Source organism: Vidua macroura, chromosome 2 (genome assembly GCF_024509145.1).
Source record: "Vidua macroura isolate BioBank_ID:100142 chromosome 2, ASM2450914v1, whole genome shotgun sequence".
Taxonomy (NCBI): Eukaryota; Metazoa; Chordata; class Aves; order Passeriformes; family Viduidae; genus Vidua; species Vidua macroura.
In genome coordinates this window covers 992,180-1,015,900 of record NC_071572.1, presented here as the reverse complement: position 1 = coordinate 1,015,900, position 23,721 = coordinate 992,180, and the positions used below count along the sequence as shown (strand labels likewise).

The 23,721-nt window shown below is 51.6% G+C and overlaps 2 protein-coding genes across 5 annotated transcripts in view; one reads left to right on the top strand and one right to left on the bottom strand.

The window, feature by feature from the left end:
• The window catches only part of SON (SON DNA and RNA binding protein), a 37,400-nt gene extending 23,113 nt beyond the window's left edge, over positions 1–14,287 (top strand). For 2 of the 4 annotated variants that reach the window (XM_054002222.1, XM_054002214.1), the window contains exons 7-12: positions 2,213–2,323; positions 2,816–2,932; positions 9,730–9,877; positions 12,478–12,546; positions 12,620–12,735; positions 12,809–13,530. In XM_054002222.1, coding sequence (XP_053858197.1) covers positions 2,213–2,323; positions 2,816–2,932; positions 9,730–9,877; positions 12,478–12,546; positions 12,620–12,735; positions 12,809–13,417 — 1,170 coding nt within the window. In that variant the 3' untranslated portion in view covers positions 13,418–13,530. Of the gene's footprint in view, positions 1–2,212; positions 2,324–2,815; positions 2,933–8,886; positions 8,967–9,729; positions 9,878–12,477; positions 12,547–12,619; positions 12,736–12,808 lie in introns of those variants that run through there. The other 2 variants (XM_054002230.1, XM_054002235.1) reach the window with 2 other exon arrangements.
• A 2,438-nt stretch (positions 14,288–16,725) lies between these two features.
• Positions 16,726–23,649, bottom strand: DONSON (DNA replication fork stabilization factor DONSON). Its single transcript, XM_054002290.1, has 10 exons — positions 22,922–23,649; positions 22,247–22,327; positions 20,693–20,896; positions 20,432–20,610; positions 19,850–20,028; positions 19,650–19,773; positions 18,783–18,887; positions 18,215–18,413; positions 17,174–17,374; positions 16,726–16,920 (listed from the first exon to the last, which is right to left on the bottom strand). The coding sequence occupies exons 1-10, from the start codon at positions 23,195–23,197 to the stop codon at positions 16,783–16,785; spliced, it is 1,686 nt and encodes a 561-aa protein (XP_053858265.1). The 5' UTR covers positions 23,198–23,649; the 3' UTR covers positions 16,726–16,782.
• Between the last annotated feature and the right edge of the window lie 72 nt (positions 23,650–23,721).

Sequence of the window (23,721 nt, the reverse complement as noted above, 5' to 3'; positions counted from 1 at the left end):
CCTCAAGCAGAGATAATTTTGTTTTTTTCAAGATCCAAAGGTGCCATCGAGTGTCTTGACATAACACAGAGCCCTGATGGTCTCCAAAATGGAGAAGTGTTTGGGAATTAACCCAGCAGGGAATGTTGCTAGGCCCCAGTCCGGTAAAGCACTAACACACCTCTTTAGCATGGCAGTGGTCCCCTGTGGTTTCATGGACTGCTTCCATGCCTTTGTGTATTGCTGGATTGAAACTTTTGGTGAGTAGAAGAACTTTTATTTATCTCCTGGACCAGTTTCATAAACAGAACCTTACATAATTATTTTAATAATTATTTATGTGAGAGAAACTTGAAAACTTAGCCAGTGTGCATTTGAAACAGGCATTTTTACATCTATGCTGTTGTGTGAGGGGGTTGTTAGATAATATTTTAACTCTTCTTGTGCCTTTTTTATGTTCTGTGTGACAAGAAATAAGCACTGAACTCAGTCCATAGACACCTGGGACTTGAGGGATTTTAGCTCTGTTTTGGTCAGGGCCAGATATTCCAGCAGTGATCTTCCCAATAGAAACACCTTTTTCCTAAAGACAGGGAAAAAAAAAAAAAATCTTCAAATCAGATTTAATAGAGCACAAAAGCAATTCCTGTATTTGATGCCATTGTAGATGTTCATATCTGTCTCTTCCTTTCAGTATTTACTGAATTCTTGACCAGGCTCCTGGTTTGTGGTTTAACAGTGTTTGTTTTGTTCAGCTGAGTCAATTTTGAAGCAGTTTCAGTTTCTCTTCCTGGCCCTTTAGTACAAAATGTGGATAGTGACAGCAAAAGAGGCAAAGCTTTTACAAAGCAAATGAAAATGAAGTTCAGGTTAACCCATCACCTTGATGTGTGTGTGCTGCATCTCTGATTATTGGGTTTCTTCTGTGCCTCAAACAGTCCCAGCCCTTCCAGCTTCTGCCACATCTCAAGAAATTCCATTTGTCTTTGTACACTCTTCCCTTCCTGCCTTCCAAACAGAATGATCCATAAAATGCACGTCCTGTGAGGAGCAGGTCACAAGGATTTTATAAAATAGCTCCACACCAGCCAGAATTCATTACAGCCCCAAATGTTGTGGATTTCTCTCCCCATGGCTTTGCCCAGAGTGAAGTTTGCAGTGAGCTCCTGTGTGTATTTCACATTTTCACCAAGTGACTCTGCAGCGTCGTTTCAAATTTATTTTTCTTTATAGTTTACTGTAGTTCAGCAGCACAGATGTAGATAATTCTTTCCAAAGCAGTGGATTTTGTGAGCTCACAGCCTGGTTTTACAGGATCCCCGGAGCTGGAAAAGCCCTCCCAGCCCAGGCAGTGCCAGCTGTGCCCCGTGCCCACCTTGTCCCCAGCCCAGAGCTCTGAGTGCCACCTCCAGGGGACACCTGCAGGGATGGGCACTGCAAAGCTCCCTGGGCAGCCCCTGCCAAGGCCTGAGCAGCCTTTCCATGGGGAAATTCCTGCTGCTGGCCAAGCTGAGCCTGCCCTGGCCCAGCCTGAGGCCGTTCCCTCTCCTCCTGTCCCTTTTTCTGAGCCCTGTCCTGGCTGTCCCCTCCTGGCAGGAGCTGTGCAGAGCCACAAGGTCCCCCCTGAGCCTCCTTTGCTCCAGGCTCAGCCCCTTCCCAGCTCCCTCAGCCCCTCCTGGAGCTCCAGCCCCTTCCACAGCTTCATTCCTTTTTGGTTTAGGCTGAAGATGAAAGTTTGAAACACTACAGTCAAGATTGTGGAATGCATCTGATTCATGCTGGAATTACTTTATACAGACAAACTTTAGTGTGACTTAATAGCAGAGTGCTCATGTGAACAGCTCTGCATGGATTTGTAGTTAAATTGCATTTAATTCTGTTGGTTAAGAAGATCTCATTGAACAGTAAAATGCTTCTCTGTTTATTACACACCAGAATTTTTTGTGACAAGCAGTTCTTAGAAAATAAGTCATTGGATATTTTGTGTGTACAGGTGATTATAAATTACCAGGGTGTTACAGTTTCAATTCAGATTTGTCTTTGTTCAGGAAAGCCCATCTTGTGTGGATTTAAGTAGTCCCAGGGTTTCCATCACGTTGCCTATTTCTTTGTCAAGCCAGCAATTCACTCTGTAACTCCACTTGGTAGCATTGATGCTCCAGCAGCTTTTTCCAGCTCAAGTGGACACCATTGTGCTCTGCTGTGTCTTTACAAATGCTCTTTTTCCTCCTAGTGTGTGGACATAACCACAGCCATGAACGACAGAGCAGTGGCCCAGAAAAGGCTCAATGAGAACTCCTTTGACCTGGAGGCCATGTGCATGTTGAACCGGGCACAGGAGCAGGTAAGCTGGGGCCTTTCAGCAGCATTTTGGGGAGCTTGAGGAAAATCTGTGTTTTCCTTTCATGGCAGCTGGTTTTCCTCTCCTGTTTTAAGTTTGGAAACCCAGCTGTGGGCCAGTGTTTCAAAGTTCTGCACTTTCTAACACTGAGTTTTGATGAGCTCCTTTGTGTATTCCATGTTTTCACTCAAGTCACTCAGAAACATAGTTTCAAATTTAATTTTTTTTTGTAGTTCAGCAGCACAGATGTAGGTAATTGTTCCCAAAACAGTAGATTCAGCAGTTTTGGGGATGAGGAGACCTTGAACTCGCTGGAGTTGGAGCTCAGGTTTCAGGGTGACCACTCAGATGCTCAGATTTTGGCAGCACCTGCTTTCACCTGAGTGTCAATGAACACACCAAATACCAACAACACGATGTGAAATTTCCTGAGAGGTGCAGAGGAGAAACGTGGAGATGTTAGTGCTGGTCTCAGTGTGGGTTTTGCCGTTGCAGATCGACGCCTGGGCTCAGTCCAACTCCATCCCTGGGCAGTTCACGGGCAGCACCGGAGCGCAGATCCTGTCCTCGGACGAGCTCACCAACAGCGGGCCCCAGGCGTGGATTCGAAAGGTACAAGTGACACACACACACTGCTGGCTCAGCAGCACACCTGACAGCAGTCAAGGATTGCAAAATGCAACACAAGTGCCTTCCCCTGTGGCACAGCGTGTGCCCGGTGCAGCAGGCTGGGCTCAGCCCCTGTCCCTGGGTGTCACAGCGAGGTGTGACCGCCGAGACACAGCCTGCCACTGACAGGACACTGCTGGTGCTGCTGTGCTGGCAGTGGCAGATCCCTCAGTGCCTCACTGGCTCTGGGACACGTCAGGCAGGGTTTGATCCTGCTGCTGTTCAAATCGGCGGTTTTTGGCATCGGCTTCAGCGAACCGAGTCCCAAACTGCCCTTGTGTTTGCCTTGGTTCTCTCTGGTTGCTCCTTTGCCTCTCTGTGGATCACCAGGGTTTTCTGGGAGCCAGAGATGTGGAGGATTAAAGCAGAGTTGCAGTTAATAAGTTACTCTCACTCTGATATTGTTTAGGTACAGTGCAGTAGTTCCCTCTTGCTGTGGGTTATCACTGGCTGATTTTGGGGTGTGCTGCGTCCTCCATCCATGTGTTTTGTACATTACACAAGCTGCATCTTTGCCAATGAACACTCAGCTGGTGCTCTGTCAGGAAGGAGATCTGAGGGGCTCAAGCAGCATCCACCTTCCAGGCACAAGGAACAAGGAGTTCAGCTGGTCAGTCTGGCAAGTGCTGCAGTTGAGTCTGTATCAGCTTGGGTTGGGACACCCTCCAAGCTGGGAGGTCAGATTTGAGGCTTAGGTGGAATTTTCCATAAAAGTTGGTGTCAGCTGAACACAAAAGTCTGGAATTATAATATCCTGAAAATAGAAGCATTTTTTTGCCTGGATTCACTAACTTATTTTTCCACTTCATATAGCCAAGCAGTGCAGAGAGCCAGGGAACAGAGATTTGAGTCACTGGCCAGATGGGAATCTTCTGAGATCTTATCAGTGTTAATGCAGAATGTGCATGATAAAGCCTGCTTTTAACAACTATGAACAACTGAGATTGTAGCAAAATGCTGCCTTTGATGGAGACAATCCTTGTTCCTGGCAGAGGGAACTGGGAAGCACAGGGATGTGTTGGTGAGGAAGGAGTTTTTCCACTGGGGGGGCTTGGGAAGGAGATCAGCAGGGCTGTGAGGGGAGGGTTCTCCCTGTCTGCAGCACCTGGAATGGGTTCCCAAGGCCCTGGAAAAGGAGCAGCTCTGAGCAGCTCTTTCCCAAACCTCCTCCCTGGGGTCTCCTGTGTTGGCAGTGACAGGAGGGGCTGCTCACAAGGGTGAAGTGGAAAGGGCCAGGTGTGATTTTCCTGTCCTCCAGCTTCACTGTGGGATCTGCTTTAAAGCAACCCAACTAAACAGACCAAAATAACAACCAAAAAAAAAAAAACAGATAAAAGCCCAACAAAATGCTTCATGGGAAGAGAGTGGGAGAAGAGTGTGGTCTGTGCTTGTGGACACGACTGCTGCAAGGAGCAGAGGAATGTTGGAACATTTTGTTGGATCTGGGCATCTGTGAGGCAGCAGCAGCTCTCCTGCCCTGCCCAGAGCTGGGAATGTGCTGTGGTCACAGTGCAGGCCCTGGGGCTGGGCACAGAGGAGGCTCCTGCTGGCAGCAGGAGGAGTTGGAAGGTGAGGGAGACGAGGGCAAAGTCCTCTCCCTGCTCTGGCATTCCTCAGCTGCTCTCCTGCTCTGCCAGGTTCCCCTTCCCTGACAGCCCCAAAAGCTGCCCAGAAGTGCCCTGGGGCTTCAGGAGTGGTGGGGCTGGGAAAGCCTCACACAGCTTCATGTGGACTCCTCCTGTGGCTGCAAGAGGATTTCACAGGAAGAAGTAGGCAAGTGGTTCTGAATCCATGTTATCTTTCTCAGGGACACGAGTGCAAACCACCCATGAAATGCAAAGTACTGGTTGTGTGTTACTTGATCAGTTACTAAGTCAGGCTTGTGCTCCCTTTTTGGCCTAAAAACTGTATCTTAACATTGTATTTTTCACTCAGGCCAGGAGCTGGACTTTGATCCTTATGGGTCACTTCCAGCTCGGGCTGTTCTGTGTTTCTGTGATTTTTATCTGCAAGCAGGGCTCTGGAGTTTCTTGGGGGATGTTGTGTCTGTGAATGAATGCACATTTCTGGCTGAGGCTGTTTGCTGAAGGCATTTCCCTTGGGAATTTGCCATGGCAGGAGCTGTGACCATCCAGCACAGACTGAGCCTGTGGCAGCCACTGCATTTGGGTCTCAGGAAAGAAGGAATTAGAGCAAGCACAGACACTGGGTGTGACAGAGGTCACCACAACACCTGGGAGCTGGAACAGGGGAGTGACTCAGGAGGGCAGGAAGGGACTTGGGGAGTTTGTTTGCTGAGCTCTGTCTTCACTTTGCATTTCGTGGATTTCACCTGTTCTTGTCCTTTCCCAGTGACTCTGGAGAGGTAATATGCACTCAAACCAGACTGCCTGGAATCTCAATTTGGGAATTAGGTACTGCAGGGTTTCGTGTGCACCGGGGTGGGGACACTAAGTAGCAATAAGGTTTATGTTTTTAATTCCTGGACTAATTCCTGGTGTTTATGTGCAGGGGCCTGAGCAGGGTCCATAAAAGAGTGATGTGGTGTAAGGTATAAAAAATTTATGAACAATCTTACCTTTTCCTTTGAAAAAGTGGCTTCTGTTTCAGTTTGTCACCATCAGTGTAATCAGTTCACAAATGTGACTCATCTTTTCTGAAGGTTGCTTCTATTTTTATTCCCTTTTTCCTTCCAAACACACTGTGCTGCTGAAGAAATGTCAGAGCAAGTGGTCAAACATTTTTTGGTTTTCCAAGCAAATTCTGTTGAGGTCTGTTTACTCCCCCTTTCCCAGACTCACCCCTTGCTTCTGGATTTATCAGCTCAATTCTGGAGCCTGAACTTGCTCCCCAAACCCGGGCTTGTGCTCAGGGGTGGCCCTGGGGAGCTGCTGGGTCACTCACTTGTGCTGATCCCTGGGGTGCAGAAAGTTCTGGGAAGTGCAAACCTCCCTTCCATTCTTGCAGGCACAGCAGAGCAGAGCTCCTCTCAGGGTGGAAGTGAAGCTGAGCCTTGTGGCTGCCCCTTGCAGGATTGCCAAGCTCCCCTCAGCCAGACCTGCTGTTCCTGCTGGGGACAAGGAGCTTTCCTTGGGAGAGGCTCACCTGGCAGAGCAGAGCAGCTCTGTGCTCACCAGATACTGCACATTGGGAAGGAATTCCTCCCTGGCACAGGGTGCCCAGAGCAGCTGGGGCTGCCCCTGGATCCCTGGCAGTGCCCAAGGCCAGGTTGGACACTGGGGCTGGAGCAGCCTGGCACAGTGGGAGGTGTCCCTGCCATGGCAGGGGTGGCACACTGGGATGATCCTTAAGGTCCCTCCTGACCCAAACCAGTCTGGGATTCCAGAGTAGGTGAGTTCTGTTGGAGTGGCTGCTGTCTTTCCCAGCCATTCCTTTTTCCCTGCTGTTCTGCAGAAGCTGTGAGCAGCACCTGCAGGTGCTTGGGAACACAGGGCTTGTGAGGCATCTGCTGGGGTTCTTCAGCAAAGGATTCCTGCTCCTGTCTGTGGGAAGTATTGGGACTGCTGCTGAAAGGGCCAGAGCATCTTCCAGTTCAGCACCCAGCCCAAATTCCCTTCCTCAGGATCCCTGCAAGGTGCCGCAGGGAGCAGATCGTGATCGGAGCTCCAGGAGCCTTTGGAGCTCCCAGCGATGCCCAGGCTGGGATTGTTGGGCTGTGCAGGGCCAGGAGCTGGACTTGCATGGTCCTTGTGGGTCCCTTCCCACTCAGGAGATGCTGGGATTTAATGGGAAATTCTGCTGCCTGGCACAGGTTTTTCCAAAGTGATGCTTTGGAGTTCAGCCTTCAGTCCAGCCCTGTGCTGGACCTGAACTGCCACCCCCTGCCTTCAAGGCTTGTTGTCTTTGCTTCCTAAATTGTTGCTCCAAAGAGTCACCCTGAAGAATCAGCAAGAAAGTTAATTAAAACTGCTCTAAACCCTCTGAAGGAATCAGGTTTTACCTTCTCTTTAAAGAAAGTGCTGACACAAGAATGTGGCTCTTGAGTGCTGGCAGAATGGAAGTGGGATTTCATGGAATTTAGAGCACAAAATATAAGGAAAAAGGTATCAAATTGTCCTGCAGGCTCCCTCAAATTAAGATCAGTGAATGAAGAGAAGTGCTTTTGTAAATAAAGAGTTAGTTCTGACAGCAGTAACCAAATGCTCAGAAACCTGGGGGTTCTTGTATTCCATCCCCTTTAATTTGTATCTGCAGAGGTCCAGAGCTGCTCAGGAGTTTTTGGGAGACTCACCCTTGGATGGTTTTTAAAATGAGAAGAATTGTGCCTCTTGCTTCCCTGCTTTTGTGATCATTTCTGTTACTTCTATGATTTTCAATGAATTCCAAACCCAGAACCAGTTTTATCCCCACGCATTAAATCATGGGATGAAGGAAGTTTTCTGTTACTAAACTACAAAAAATACAATGTACAGGTGGCATCAGAGGTTTACATTCACCTTATTATTAAAAGAAAAAAAAAAAAAAACAACCCAGAATCAAAATGCATGAACTTTTTCCTTGCTGCAGACCTTTACTTCTTCAGTGACCTGAGTCCAAGTGGGCTTCTCCTGGCTCCTTTTCCACTGGTACCAGAATTCCTTCCTCTGGCCTTTTAGTGGGATGCACAAGTATTTGTGTCTTCTGGAATTAAATTATTATTAATAATTATTATTATTAATAATAATAAATGTGTAAGTCATTGTTGTGCTGGTTCTGTTGGTCACATGAGAAGAGTCAGCACAAAATTCCTGCTGCAGTTCCCCTCCAGGATCCTGAATTCACCCATGGAAGGGGTGCTGTAACAAACAGCCCTTTGGAACCTAGAACTTCCTGTTTGCAGTTTCTGGAGTTTGTTCAGGCTCTGGTAATTCCTCTGTAGGAGCTCAGGGCTTTGACCAGGAACAGGAGATTTTGGTTCTGTTCTGTCCTTGCTCCAGCCCTGAGCCAGGACATGTCCAGGTGTTTGGGAAAGCCGAGTGAGCCCGCAGTGACCTCAGCAGGAGCTTGCGCTGTGTCCTTTGTGAACTGAACACACCCCGTGGTGCTGGAACAGCCAGGGAGCCCAAATCCTGCCCTCCCAGCAGGAGCCAGCCCAGCTCCAGAGCCTGGAGGGTGCTTCTCTTACGGGATGTTCCTGGAAAAGACGGGAGGAGGGAGTGGGAGCTGAGGGAAGGGCTGTGGATGCTGTGTCTGAGGGGCTGGCTCTGCACCAGCCCCAGCTCTGCTCCTCCAGCCACGTGGATCCATGTGGATCCAGACAGGGATTTCCTGAGATTGGGAGCATTCCTGGCACAGCCTCCAGCGAGGCTTTCCTGTCACACTTCTGCCAGCCTCCAGCGTGGGGGCTGGACACAGACGTGTGTTGGGAATCCATGGGAAACGCGTGGTCTGCCGAAGGAACGCCTGTGGCTTTGTTACCTGCCCATGGAACCAGGCCCCTGGGAGCCCTGGGAATCCAGGGACCGCCAGCCCTGCTCTGGTGGCAGCCCCAGGCCTGTGCTGAGCTCCAGGAGCTCCCAGGGGTGCCCAGGCTGGCACCGCTGGGCTGTGGGTGCAGGGCCAGCAGTCAGAGCCCCTGGTGCTGACGGGTCCCTTCCAGCTGAGGCCATCCCGTGATTCTGTGAACTCTGGGGAGCTCCTGCCCTTGCAAGCACAGCTCCAGAGGAAGCAGAGCCCCGAGTGTTGTGTGGGTGTGCCCGGGCAGCGAGCGAGCCCTGCCCGGCTCCGGGGCCGCCTCTGCTCCGAGCCGGGCTCCCCTGGTGTGCGGGAAGGCAAGCAAGGTTCTGCTGTGATGGAAATGCTTGACTTGCTTCTGGGGTCAGCGGGGGGGCACGAGAGATGATAGTTCACAGAATAACCTGTGAACTTTCACCCCTCTATATGGAAACTTGTTTCAGGGTCAAATCCTTGTAGCCGCCTTCTTGCCACGGTCAGTGCCAGCCCTACTATTCACAACACTGCGGCCAGCGAGGCCTAGGTACGTAACATTTAAGGAGTTTTTACAGTTCTTTACATCAAAGCAGATGTTTAAACTTTCTGTTGATAAGCTTTCACCGTTTAACAACTTTTGTTAATGCTCATTTGAAAGAATGTGACGACTGCTGCTGCTAAACTGGGGGGCCAAGCGCCTTTTTCCATTAAAATAAAGAGAGGGGAAAGCAAAACCTGTTTGTTCCATGTGGAATTTCAGAGTAGAACTTGAATGTGCAACTGCTGTGTAATGAATCAGGTGGGGAGAGGTTTTTTTTTTTTTAGATTTAAATACGCCTGAACAGCCTGTGAATGTCATGACTAAATGTGCTTGTGTTCTGTTGGACGAGGAGGTGCCCCTGGCACAGCTGTGCCGGGATCCGTTCCCACTTCCCGAGCTGAGGAGATCTCTGGGATCAGAGCAGAGTCTTTAGAACCGGATGGTTGTCGCTTGATTAAACACATCTGTGTGCCAAGGGTCACTGCCACTTTGGGATCACCTTAGACTTTTCCTAAGTTGTTCTTTTTTGCCAAACATCGATTTGTGTCTCGTGTGTCCGCGTGAATTCCGGGTTCCACGCACTGGTTTGGGCTAAAAATCCACAGAGCTCAGGTGGATTTTTTTTTTTTTTTTTTTTTTTTTTTTTTTTTTTTTTTTTTTAATTGAGTCTGTGAAAAGTTGTTAGAAACATTTTTTGGAAGTTCCCACTTCATACTTAAAATCACAGCGCTAACTTTAGGCCTTGTTTTACTTCTCTTTTTCTGGATAGGATCAGTTCTTAAGAGCAGCCCCTGTAACTGGAGGAATGGGAGCTCAGCTGATGAGGAAAATGGGCTGGAGAGAAGGAGAAGGGCTTGGGAAGAACAAGGAAGGCAGCGTTGAGCCCATCATGGTGGACTTTAAGACGGATCGAAAAGGTGAGTCCTGCCTCAGAAAGGTCTGGTGGCTTCTCAGCTCTCAGGCTGCCTGGAGGTGGCAGAGGCCCTCGGAAGCAGGAGGTGTTTCCTGGTGGCTTCACTGGCACCTGAACAGATTCTTGCCTCAGGTTTGCCAAGGCCTGGGCTCAGTCCAAAGCTTTGTCCTTGTGGAAAAGCTGCAGTGGTTCTTCTGGAGCAAGTGGCTGGAGCAGGAGCAGGGATAGAAGATGCAATAGTGGGGTCAGTTTTTACAGTGGGGTGAGGACAGAGCTGGGAGCCCCAAAGCTGAGCTTTGTGAGTGACTCCCACTCAGGGCTTTGGGAAGTCCTTTTTCCTGTCCCTCATTTCCCTGCTGTTCATCTCCAGCCTGATCCTGCTGAAGCATCTCTGCTCATCCTCAGGGCTGCTTCCAGAGGTTTTTGCCTCCACTTGACATGGAAACCTCCCCTGCTTTCCATGGTTTCCTGTCCATGCCACAGGGGAGAGCTCACCTGGTGCAGCGAGTCCAGGCAGTGGTGCTGCTCCTTCAGCTTGGCCACTGTGGCTTGTGTGCTGAGTGCTGATGGAGATCCTCCATCTGAAACACCTCTCCAAGTTCTGACTGCTTTAAATCCAAAATTCAGCACTCAGGGTTTCTAATTTAATTGTTCTGCTGTGCATAGAACAAAACAGCTCCATGCTGAATGTGGCAGAGATTCCTGCTGTTCTCAAGATTTCTTCTGCACCAGGAGCCTTCAATCCCATCTCAAAGCAAAGGGTGGAAATACCCAGAATTTTCATTTCAAGGCCATTGGATGGAGCTTGGAGCTTCCTGGCACAGTGGGAGGTGTCCCTGCCGTGGTGGGGATGGCACTGGGTGGCCTTTAGGGTCCCTTCCCACCCAAACCTGGGATGTCAGGACTCGTGTTGGCTTTTGGCACTGCTCAGAACTGAGCTTGGAACGGCCAAACTCCTCCTGTGTTTTTCTTTACAACCTTTCTGTGTGAAGAAAGAAATTGCCAAGGGCTCTTCCTGGCCTGTGAGAGTCATCTGAAACCAGGGACAGCCTTCAGACAGCTGGGCTGTGCTTTGGATTTCCTGGCTGGCAAATATTGATGCTCATGTGCAGCCTTACCTGATATTCCCACAGAAGTTGTGCCTGGATGCAGAATTCCCTCAGCTCTTGGGCCACCCAGGTCTGTGGCACAGGGAGATGAGGGGCAGGAGGTGTCCTGCTCACAGACAAGAGGAAACATGATTATATATTACATCTTTCATTTATATTTAGGACAAGGGATTATATATTTAGAGATTATATATTGAGGACAAGTAGTTTTTCAGACATCCATGTTCTTGGGAATTTATTAGACATTTTTAAAGCGGTATTTTATTTTCTAAATATTAAAATTGATATTTTAATAATTATTACAATATCAATTTTAATAAATATATATGTATATTTATAAATATAAACCAGTCCCCAATAAAATACAGTTCCTGGTCACAGGAAGTGACTCAGGAGGCTGCAGCTTGTTTGAAATTCCCAGTTGAGGTCCCAGAGACTGGAGGGGGAGTGGAGTGTCAGTGACTCAGCAACAGGGAGAGAGTTTAATGAGGAGGATGAGAATCCCTTGTTAGGTTTGGGTTTAAGATTCTGTGAAGGGGGGAAAGCCTCAGCCTTCCCTTCAGGGATTGTCTCTGATGGCTTCATGGCCCTTGGACAGGCCCTGCCTAGGGGCTGCAGGAATATTGGGATGAATATCTGGTAAGGAGGGAAGGATTTTCCTGTAAAACAAAAGAAACCCAAATGCCACCCAAAAAAGCTAAAGGAACAGGAAGACACTGGAAGCAATTGCAGTATCTCCCTGTCTTTATTCACCAAAGCCACAGCAGAAAAACTTGAGGTAAGAAACAAAGGAATATTGAAAGGCTGAAATCTGAGAGTGGCAAAATCCGTGGGGAGAAGCCTGAGTTTCTCTGATGGATTGTCACTGGAATTTCAGACATTTCTGGCAGTTCTTCGGTTCATTTCTTGGTCTTGTAAGGTTTTCAGAAGAACAGTGTTGAGCTTTGGTGTTTGCCTGTGCTCCCTGCATCCCTTTGGTGCTGTTCCATGCTCTGCTGCTTTGTTCCCAGGTGGGATGGAGCTCTCAGCTTGGGCTGCTGGAACCCTGGTAAATTCAGAGAGCACACGGGATCCCTGTGTCATTCCTGCAGGAGGGGACACAGGGACATCTCTGGGTAATGGGAATGGTTCCTGTGCTCCTGTGTCTGAGGCAAACTGAAGGCAGGGGATGACTCTGGGCTGCACTAAACAAGAATGTTCTGCACTGTCTCCCTTGTTTGATTGTTTCTCCAAAGAGGGCACGGAAAACCAGGTTCCCATGGAAAACCAGGTGTTCCCTGGCTTGTTTAAGACTACTCAGAGTTTTCTTCTCCTGGCTCCAGATTCTTCCTGGGCCTTTGGGGGGAGAATGTGCTGAGTGGATTGGACGGAAGGAGGTGGAGGGTTGAGAGCTGGGTGGAGTGTCCAGGTGTCGCTGTGATCCCTGGCTGTGCTGTGCTGGTGACTCAGGAAGCAGTGGGAATGGGGAATGTCAGCGTGCCTCTGTTGTTTGCAGGGCTTGTTGCTGTGGGAGAGAAGGCCCAGAAGAGGTCCGGCCATTACGTGGTGATGAAGGATCTTTCAGGTGAGATTCTTGTCTGGAATAATGCAGTTCCCAGAGGCTGGGTGGGCCCTGACCCTGCAATGTGTGTGTGCAGGGAAGCACCCGGTGTCTGCGCTGATGGAGATCTGCAACAAGAGGAGGTGGACGCCCCCCGAGTTCGTGCTGGTGGACGACAGTGGGCCTGATCACCGCAAACATTTCATCTTCAAGGTGGGTCTGGGCTGCCTGCCCCTGTGCTTGCTTTCCCTCTGCCAGGGGTGAAATCCATGTTTCTGTTTGATAGAAACACCTCACGGGGCTGGCTGAGGATGGTGGAGCCGTCTCGGTGCTGGAATGTGCAAGTCCTGTTCCTGGAAAGGCCAAACCGAGTCCCTGGAGCACTTTATTCTGGGATCCCAGGGCTGGAGCCCCTCTGGAGCCAGGCTGGGAGAGCTGGGGGTGCTCACCTGGAGGACAGAAGGCTCCAGGGAGACCTCAGAGCTCCTTGCAGGGCCTAAAGGGGCTCCAGGAGAGCTGCAGAGGGACTGGGGACAAGACCTGGAGGGGCAGAACACAGGGAGTGGCTTCCCACTGCCAGAGGGCAGGGCTGGCTGGGATCTTGGGAATGAGGAATTGTTCCCTGGCAGGTTGGGCAGGCTCTGGCACAGGGCTGCCCCTGGGTCCCTGGCAGTGCCCAAGGCCAGGTTGGACACTGGGGCTTGGAGCAGCCTTGGGCAGTGGAAGGTATCCCTGCCCATGGCCGGGGTGGAGTGGGATGAGATTTAAGGTCCCTCCCAACCCGAAGCCCGGTGGGATGCCACAAAACGTCCGTGCTGAGAGGCAGCCAGGGGTTCCGTGTGTCCCTAAAGAACTGCCCAGACTGTGCCTGGGGCAGCCACGGCCCCCTCGCTAACCCCTGGTTCCCCCGTGCCAGGTGAGAGTCAATGGCAACGAGTACAGGCCCACCTTTGCCAGCCTTAACAAGAAGCACGCGAAAGCCACGGCGGCCACGGCGGCGCTGCAGGCCATGGGACTCGTACCAAAGGAAAGCATGGTCAATACCACCATGTTCAGGAGTGCCTCACACCGCTAAGCTTGGCTTTACTGGGACACTGGTTCTGAGCATTGTACTCTGCACAAGAAATGGTATTTGCCCCTCTCATGTTGTAAATACATCGGCGATTCCCACCTTGTAAAAACTGTACAGACACCCACAGGTTTTTCTTTTGTACCATCCAAATGTATTTAAATCATACTTAGTTTTTGGTATGTTTATATTGTTTACATTAGTGATGTAATTATTTCTTAAACGACTAAATCAGACTACAGACTCTGGAGGCATCAGAAATCCAGACCCTTGGCTGAAGCTCCTGCAGTTCCTTTCCTATCAGAACGTTGGCCCTTTGATACAGTTTTGTAGTGGCTGCAGAGTTCCCTGGGCTCGGGGGGGGTGCCGGGGACACCCGGGGGCCGTGCCCGGGCTCTGCCCCTCGGTGCCACCTGTGCCCCAGGACCGCCGGAGCCGCGGGCGCTGCCGGAGGGACGCGGAGATTCGGACACGACCCGGCCCGGCCTCCTGGTGGCCCCAGGAGGGGGACCCGGGGCTGCTCTTCCCAACCAGTGAATCCACTGCCTGATGCTGATTGTACGGATTTGTGGTTCATGTGAATTTTAAACTCTTAACAAATCTACAACTGGATTTGGGGGGAGGGAGGGGGTAGAATGACGCTTCAATTGTTGTACCCAACTTGGTCAATAAAGCAGCACAAGTTCATAATCTTCACCCCTGGTCAGTAAACAGTAATTCCAATGGATGCCAAGCCAGGAAACAGGAATTGAAATACCCCAGAATGCCTTCGGCAAGAAACACACACGACACAGAAGTGGCTTTGTGAGGATTCTCAACAGCCATTGGGATGGCAGGAGCAGGCCTGGTTGTTTTTGTTTGCTTTGAACTTCGACGAAATAACTCCCTGGGATGAAATGTTCCCATAAGGATCCTCTGCTCTCAAGGGGCCTGATCCAGAGTTTGGGCAGTTGGACAGTGGGAGAGGATGTAGAAAGCTTTTCCTGCTTTTTATTTTATTTTTTATTTAAGAAGCATTAATCTTTGATCTGTGTGCACGTGGGGTTGGAAGGGGCAGTGCACCCTCCCTGAGGGATCCAAGTTAGGAGCAGGCTGCCAGGATTTCTGCACTGGGGTCGTTCAGGTGCTTGTCCCAGACAAGTCTTTGTGAGGTGTGAACCTGAGCTGTTTGGGGACAGAACAAACCCAGCCAGGCTGCTCAGGCCTCACGTGAGCGACCCTTTGGCCACGGGTCCGTGGAGCTGAGGAATTCCTGCTACCTGCAGCCGTGTGGATCCCGTCAGTGTCACAGAACGCGGAGTCTCCGTGCTCTGCAGGGACAAGGGTTGGTGTTTCCTGTGCAGCAGGGAATTGGGGTTGGTTTGGAGACAGAAAAGCCCCTCCAAGTCTGTCCGAGCGCTCTGGAAATGCTTCAGTTGATCTTCATTTCATGGACGTTGTTGTCTTGAATTAAACTTTTTTCCCTTTGGCATCTCGCCTTCGGTCTCTGACTGCATGTGTGGAGCTTGTCCTGCGAGCTGCCTGGGAGGTGTGAAAACCCCAGGAGATCTGGGGGTGCTGGGGGGTGCCTGGCTCCACCCCGGGGCTGGCAGCAGCTCCCACCACACAGCGGCTTGGCAGAGCTCAAACCTCGCAGCTGCTGAGGGTTCTCCAATCCATGCTCTCCACGGCAGCTCAGAATTCACAGCTGGACACGATCAAATTTGGGAATGTACAAGCCCCTCTTCTTGTTCTGTTCCTTTTTTTGTAATCCCTGTTTCCCATGCATGAGGTAAAGACCTGAGTTCTCTTCCAGCAGCAGAGAAATCCAGTCCTGCTAAAGACTCCATTTGAAAAATAACTATTAGGAAAGGTCTGGATTTCATGGCTTAAAGCTGGGCAGGGTTCTGTGTGTTCCCTGGGGCAGGAACAGCCCTGCAGCCCGGAGCTGGGAGCGGCTGGGATTTGCTCCTGGAGCCGACAGGTCACAGCAGTTCTGTAAAGCAATGGTTAATCACCAAGAGTCCCAGCCCAGCTCATCCCTGCTGGATGCCCCGGGCAGGACTCTGCCCTGCTGCGGACAGAACGGGGCTGGAGGCAGAGGAAGCTTTTGCTGGCCCAGGCTCAGGGGCTGCCCCGTGCCCGTGCCGGGTTTGCAGGGCTTTGCTCGGTGATCCCGGACCCCGAGGGGCAGCAGCAGGGAAAGCTGAGCTTTGCTGCCCACGGCTTCACTTCCAGTAAGAAACCCCAGATTATAGAAATATGGCTGGAGAGCACAAACACGAGTTGGTTCTACTTCCCACTCAGCTTTGGCGTTCCCTGCTGCAGGAATGTGCTCAGCCAAGAGCTGTGGAAAAGCAACACACTCCCCAGAAGGCCTGGGACCCCTCTACCTGCAGGGAAACTCTCAGAGCCCCTGGTCAGACCCTGCTCCTCTGTCTATGATCCATGGAATCCCCGGGGCTGGAAAAGCCCTCCCAGCCCAGGCAGTGCCAGCTGTGCCCCATGCCCACCTTGTCCCCAGCCCAGAGCTCTGAGTGCCACCTCCAGGGGACACCTGCAGGGATGGGCACTGCAAAGCTCCCTGGAGGTGCCGAGGCCTGAGCAGCCTTTCCTCCTGCTCGGGCTGCAGCCGCTTTAATTCCTCCCCTTGTTCCCCCCCAGGCTGTGGTTTGTAAGCCTGGGGTGGGTGTGGGAGCTCTGGGGGCCTCTGATCTCCATTCCTCCCTGTGGACTTTGAAAATGACCCCAACCCAAGAGGTGCCACACACCAAGGTGCAGCTACTGAGGATGGCAGGGGGCTGTGAGCAGTCTGGGAAGGGGTTTTGCCAAGCATTCCACCCGTCCATAGGATCCCAGGAGGTTTGGGCTGGAAGGGACCTTAAAAGCTCATCTGGTTCCTGTCCCCTGCCCTGGGGGGTTCTAGTTCCAACCTGGTTATGAGTTCCTGCCCCAAGCAGGAGCAGAAATTCCTTGCTTGGAACAGAAGGTGTGTGTGCATGGGGAGGACCAACCTGCCAGGGGCAAACCAGACCAATAAAACCACGTTTTATTTAAAAAAATCTTTCTACAATAAAAAAAGATGTCCAAGGCCTTTCCCCTCCTTTCCTCCAAAGCCCTTGGAAGTGTTCCTGTGCAGCAATTGTGTGGCCCTGAGCTCAGCCCCTGCAGCCCTGGGAGGGAGGGTCCTGCTCCATGGGCCAGCAGCGTTCCTAGGCCTTCCAGGTGTAGGCGTAATCCTTCATCTCCAGCAGGCGGATGGAGGATTTGCCCAGAGTCGGACACTGACGCAGCTGATCCAAAGTCTTGGGATGCAGCCCGCAGGCAGGCAGGTCCTGCTGCACGTCCTCCTGCGGAGGGCACACACACACACACACAGACACACAGACACACAGACACACAGACACGGGGTGAGCGTTGCTGTGGGAAGTGCCTGCAGCTCCAGCAGGCGCCGCGATCCCGCTGGGGCTCTCCCCATTTCCCCACTGCTGAGGCAGGACGAGCCCCAGGGGCGATCCCGGCTATTCCCGTGCCGAGCCCTGCGAAGGGAAGCTCCCGATCTGCGCTCCCCGCCCCCGGGCGGCGCCGAGGGCGAGTCCTCACCTGGGCCGGGGCCGGGCAGGCGTTGAAGGCGGCGCTGGGCTCGTGGGGGCTGAGCAGGGCGCGGAAGTCGCCGCGCTGCGCCGGGCCCAGCACCAGCGTCAGGGCGTGCAGGGCGTGCGGCAGGACGGGCCCCAGCACCTCCAGGCTGAACACGTCCTCAAAGCCCCCCTGCACCCGGGCGCGGCCGCTGACAGTCCGAGCCTGAGGGCAGAGCACCGCGGTTAGTGCAGCACACACCGCAGGCAGGACGAGCTCTCACCAGCTCCGACACTGCACGGCCACAGGCCCACTGGAAGCAGAAACACTTCTCGATATTGTCCACTCCCTGTGCAATGCTTGAGGTTTTACTGTCCCTGTAACAACTCCTAAAATGTACCCCCTGCACGGCAGGGATGCTGTAGGGATTGGGAAGGGAAGTGCACAAGAACGGGATGAACTTCTCCGGTGGAACAAGTAGCTCATCCTGTTCTTACTGGGAAAGAAATTTGGGTTAGATATAGGGAAAGAATTCTTGGCTGTAGGGTGAGGAAGCCCTGGCACAGCTGTGGCTGCCCCTGGATCCCTGGAAGTGTCCAAGGCCAGGTTGGACGAGCCTTGGAACAACCTGGGATAGTGGAAGGTGTCCCTGGCCACGGCAGGGGTTGGGACTGGGATGATCCTGAAGGTCCCTCCCAGTCCAACCCATTCCTTGCAGGAACAGAAGGGGAGCTGTGGCTCAGGGGCTCCTCGAGCAAGGGGCTGGGATAGTCAGACCCCATAGGATCTGGGGAGAATCTTAACAGCCATTTTCCCTGTGGGCAGCTCTGCACAGCCTCTTGTCTCTCGGGAGGTGAGGAAAGGGAACGCTGGGATTCCAGTTCAGTGCAGGGATGCGTTGTGGGGATTTAGGAACAGGCTGTCCCTGCAGACAAAATGCTGACACAGGCTTTAGCCACAAAAATCCCGCCGTGCTGCCTGAGGGAAACGTCACCAAGTCCGGGTCTGATCCCCTGGCTAAGGAACGGCTTCCTCCCCCTTCCCGGAGCCAGCCGCGTCCCTCACCTTGAGCGTCTGCATGGTCCCGCCCCGGAAGGCCACCGGGGCCAGCAGCGTCGGGGGCAGCCCCGCCTGCGGCCCCGCCACGGCCACCAGGCTGCGGCAGCTGATCAGGAAGTTGAGCAGCGTGAAGGTGTTGCTGCCTCTCACCAGCACCAGCGACTCGGGTCTGTGATCCACCTGCACCTCGTGCTTCTCCTTGCGCCTGGGGAGCCGAGTCAAGGGAAAGCCACGGCGCAGCGGGAAGCATCCATGTGCCAAAAAGCTGGAGCGGTGAGCACCCCCACACCCCATCTGACCAAAACCCCCAAAACCCACCCCCACCCAGCTTTGCACCCATCCAGATCTGCTCTTCGGATATTAGGCAGCATCTTAATCCTGGCTTCAAATCCTAGAAATATCGGCAAAGTAACTAAAAAGAAAATGCAGTATCTCATAGCATGCAGGAACGTGAGGATTCCTATTTGGAAAACAGTTCTCAAAAACTTCTACAGAACTTAAACGTGAAGCACAGCACTGTAACAGCTGCAGGGTTTTCTGGTGTCACACATCTGGAAGATCACAGGAAGGATACAGTTGGATAGAAATAGTGTCTGGTTTCTTCACCTTGTCTTGGACTCCCATCTCCTCAAGCCAAGAGAAGCTTCCATCATCATCATCATCGCTGGGAGCTGGTTCCCTGGAGACACAGGGTGAGCGTTAGGAGGGCAGTGCCTCTGAGGAAGGTTTTCCAAATGGACCGTGCAGGAGCCTTGAATTCCAGCACTGCACAACTGTGGGTAATGGAAAGACAGAAACTTCCACAGATTCAGAAGGGTTTGATCTGCAGCCTTGGAAGGAGCTTGGATTGATGTAAAAATAAAGTACATTATTAAGTAGAATAACAGACATTAACAACAAAGAACAGACATTAAGTGAAAAATCATAAACTTATTTTCTATAGTTGTAAGTAAGAGTATGCCTTAAGTGAGAAACTGTATTGATAAGATGGTGAAGGATTTATAATTACATTATAATTATATATTATAGTTGGTTATTTATAATTGGGTGTGGTTGTATAGAGTAACTAAGAGTTTAGAAGTTACAATAGAAGCATCTGTGTGTATGTGAGTTAGAAACCCATTGGATAAAAGTATCCACAGTGCAGCAGAAGTAAGTAAAGGCGATAGGTTAGAAAAGCAAAACAAACCCTGTGGCAACTGTCTATTGGGTTAGAAAGTTCTGTATTGCCTTGTAACGAAGAAACTTGTGACTACTTTGAGCTACGGCCGAATGCTCGCCCCTCTAAAATCTCACAGCCTCTGAGATGGTGCTTGTCTGAGCAACAAACGGTTCTTAGCCCATCAATGGTCCCAGCCCTTTATTAGAAGCAGCGACAATGATACACAACATTGTTACTCACCCCTCATCCTCCACGCTGCCGCTCCCTCTTGTTACTTACCCCGCATCCTCCAGGCTGCTGCCCCCTCCGAGGCCCTCAGCGGCGTCCGTTTCCAAGCTCTCCTCGGAGCTTCTCTGCCTCCTGGTTCTGCTTCCCTCGAGCAAAGGTAAGGAGAACTCTATGCCTGGGGCGGAGGAGAGGCAGCAGTGAGGGGCTGCGCGCCCGCCCTGCCCCGCGCCCGCGGCCCGCGCCGCCCTTACCCTCGCTGCGCATGGCCTCGCGCAGGCCGCGCGTGGTGGGCGCCACGGCGGCCGTGGGCACGGCGCTGCCCGCCAGCCCCGCGGCGCGGAACAGCACCGAGAACTGCGCCGCGCACACGTAGAAGTAGGGACAGAGCCGGGCCCGCAGCAGGTTGTACAGAGAGGTGAAGCTCAGCGACCTGGCAGGGGGGAACGAACAGCGCTGGCACACCCGGCAGCTCTCCCCACTGTCGGAGAGGGAATCTGGACGAGGCGTGGAGGGACAGGAGCCAGGGAATGGCTCCCGCTGCCAGAGGGCAGGGCTGGATGGGAGATTGGGAATTGGGAATTGTTCCCTGGCAGGGTGGGCAGGGGCTGGGATGGAATTGCCAGAGCAGCTGGGGCTGTCCCTGGATCCCTGGCAGTGCCCAAGGCCAGGTTGGAGCAGCCTGGCACAGTGGGAGGTGTCCCTGCCACGGCAAAGGTTGAAATGCGACGATCCTTAAGCTCCCTTCCAACCCAAACCATGCCACGACTCTGTGATTAATTCAAACCTCCCTGTCTCACTCTTACCCAGCCCATCAGTATTTTGGCTGCGCTTACCAGTCACTCATGAGCACCTGCTGCAAGGCCTCGTCCTGCGCCCAAGGACAGGCCTTCCCAGCCATCCTCCTGTCGGCGCCGAGGCGGGGGAACAGCGGCAGCCAGGGCAGCGAGGGGTGCAGCCAGTAGACCAGGCTCTGCTGGAAGGCACAGCGCAGCTCCGTGCACAGCCGCGGCTCCTGCGGGTCCCACAGGGTTTGAGGGGCGCGGCACAGCTGCCACCCACAGGGCTGCAGCCCCGCGCTCCCGCCCGGCCCTCACCTGCACGCTCCGGGGCAAGGTGGCTTCCGCAGCCCTGCAGTGCTGAGCAAAGCCCTGCGCCTCCTCCTGCGCTTTCAGGTGCTCTGCCCAGGTGAAGGGTTGGGAGGACATGAAGAGGACCCGGGTTTTAATGCTCCAGTCCGCAGGGAACTCCTGTCTCGGCGAGGAGGGAGCTTTGGGTACAGCCACAGGTGAATGAAGGTCCTGAGCACACAGAAGCAGCAGAGTTAACTGCAGAGTTAACTCGCAGAAAATCAAACCTGTTCACAGGCTGAACCAAAGGCACAGTTACTATTTTATGTATTATTCTATTATTAATTATTAATTTTATTTATATTATTATATTATTTATTATATTAATTATATCATTTATAATATTATTTATTATGTATTTTTATAATTTTATTTCTATTATATTACATATTATATTATATTATTATTTTATTATATATTATATTATTATATATTATTGTATAATATATTATAACATATATTATATATTATTATATATATATAATACATATATATATTATACATATTATACATATATATATTATATATATATATATTATACATTATCTATATTATTGTATTATATATATTATATTGTATTATATATATTATATTGTATTATATATATTATATTATATTATATTATATTATATTATATTATATTATATTATGTTTTATAATTTTATTTTATATATATTATACATATTTTTTCTATTATTATTTTGATTAATTTACTCAGTACCAGATTCTAACAAAAATACTCCATCCCATTGCCTATAAAACCACATCAGGGGGCTTGCACACATGAGTCCTTCCAACAGTATAAACTAGGAACAAATAAAATGATTATTATATAATAATAAACATATATATTTATATAGTTATAATTTAAATAAATTATATAATAATTATTATTATATAATTATAAATTATTAAAACTAAAAAGCCCTGAGCCTGATGTTTACGAAGACAAAAATTTCCATGCCAAAATGGTTATTTCACTTCATCCTCTCCTGTTGACTGTAAGGTCACATGCCAAAAAAAGTCCTGGGCACCTCCAAGACAGTTTGCTCTCTTTTTTCTATCCTTCTAATTTAGTTTGAACTTTAGTTTCTGTACCTAGGACAACATTAGAGAATGTCTATTGAAACTGTTTCAATTTCCAGGGCGGGTTTTCAGGAATTCTTGCTTTCTTATGTGCCTGATGAAATGCTCCATTTCCATAGCTGAAAACCAGAATGCAGGAGCTATCTGGTGAAGAGCATCCTCATCTCAACTACATATAAACTAAGAAACAGTAAAATTATAGTTAGGAAAACCTCCATCCATGGAACTACAACAGCAGTGAGGTCAGGCAGAAGGCTGGGTTTTAAAGACTGTCACCAGAACAGAAATCAATGTAAGAAATTTCCTTGAATACTGACATTTTAGTACATTCTTTTACACAGAGATGGGCCACCAAATACCAAGTGAAAGAGTTTCAGATTTCCGTGTGCCCTGAGAAGAGCTGGAATATTTCCAGCAGCGTGTGCCGTTCCATACCTGGCTCAGGGCGAGGATGTCGGAACTTTCAGCAGGCTCCGCTCTCCCGGGGGGCTTCTCTTCACAGGCCGGCTCTAAAAACTGAATGAAAGAACAGCATAAGGCACAGCACAAAGGAAGCACCGGGCTGATCATTTTAAAAACTGCCCTTGCAAATGACATTTCCCGAGTGATCCTCAAACCCCGCTCGGGGCGAGCACAAGATCCGCACCCAGCGCTGAGCAACAGCCCGAGCCCAGCAGGGCCTTGGAGGCGGCGGGGGCGAGCCCGGGGCTGCATCGGAAAGGGGCTGAGGGCGAGGGCTGAGAGCTGAGGGTGATGGCTGAGGGCGTAGGGCGATGGCTGAGGGCTGAATGTGATGGCTGAGGGCTGAATGCGATGGTTGAGGGCTGAATGCGATGGCTGAGGGCTGAATGCGATGGCTGAGGGCTGAATGCGATGGCTGAGGGCTGAATGCGATGGCTGAGGGCGTAGGGCGATGGCTGAGGGCTGAATGCGATGGCTGAGGGCTGAATGCGATGGTTGAGGGCTGAATGCGATGGCTGAGGGCTGAATGCGATGGCTGAGGGCTGACGGCGATGGCTGAGGGCTGACTGCGATGGCTGAGGGCTGAGAGCTCAGGGCAATGGCTGAGGGCTGAGAGCGGAGGACCCCGCTGCCGAGGCTCGGTCCCACCTGCCAGAAGGGCGCTGCCGATGGATCCCCGCCCGCCGGGGCCGCTGCCGGAGGCTGAGGGGCGGCCGCCGCCCGCCGCGGAGCGTTGTCCAGGCTGGAGAAGGGGTTGCGGCGGCGGGCGGCCGCAGAGCCCCGCGGGGCCGGGGCGGCGGCGGCTTCCGCGGCGGCGGCGGCGGCGGGGTCGCTCCTCCGCCCAGGACGTTTGCGCTTCAGCCGCAGCAGTGCCGGCGGCTTCTTGAAGCCGGGCGAGTGCCCGGGCTCGGCAGGGGCGGCCATGGCCGAGCGGGGCCCGGAGGAGCCGCGTTCCCGTCTTGGCGCCAAAGAGCGCCCGCTCCGCCCCGGGGCGGTGCTGAGGGAGCGGCGCCGCCATTGCTGCCGCCCTCAGGGGCTCTGAGGGCAGCGCGGCTCCCGCCGGCCCCGCTCCGCCCGCACAGGCAGCACAAACCTGCGGCACAAAGACACACGGCGCTGAAATTGTGTCCGTGCCCTTCCAAAGGCACCCGGACAGCGGCCCGAAGGGCTGCGCTCGGCCGCGGCAGCAGCGCCGCACGGCTGCCCCCGGGCCAAATCCCCTGTGCAGAGAGCGGGGCCGGGGCTGTGCGATGGGACACCCAACACACGGGGGTCAGTCACTCTGGGAGCAAGAAACCAGGGTTTTAGTCTAATAGGGAGAGATAAAACTACTTTCGATGGCACTAGGCTGTTGTACGTGGGGTTCAAAAGGCATAACAAATGCTAGAAAGGTATAATTAGAAATACACGTGGTTCAAAAGTCATAAAGAAGTAATTAGGAGCAACAA

Bases quoted from the DNA above. Each gene is read 5' to 3' on its own strand.
- DONSON (XM_054002290.1), bottom strand. From the start codon at position 23,197: ATGGCCGCCCCTGCCGAGCCCGGGCACTCGCCCGGCTTCAAGAAGCCG. The intron at 22,328-22,921 runs GTGGGACCGAGC...TCTTTCATTCAG, and splicing joins CGGCAGCGCCCTTCTGGCAG to TTTTTAGAGCCGGCCTGTGA. The intron at 20,897-22,246 runs GTATGGAACGGC...CTGTGTGCTCAG, and splicing joins ACATCCTCGCCCTGAGCCAG to GACCTTCATTCACCTGTGGC.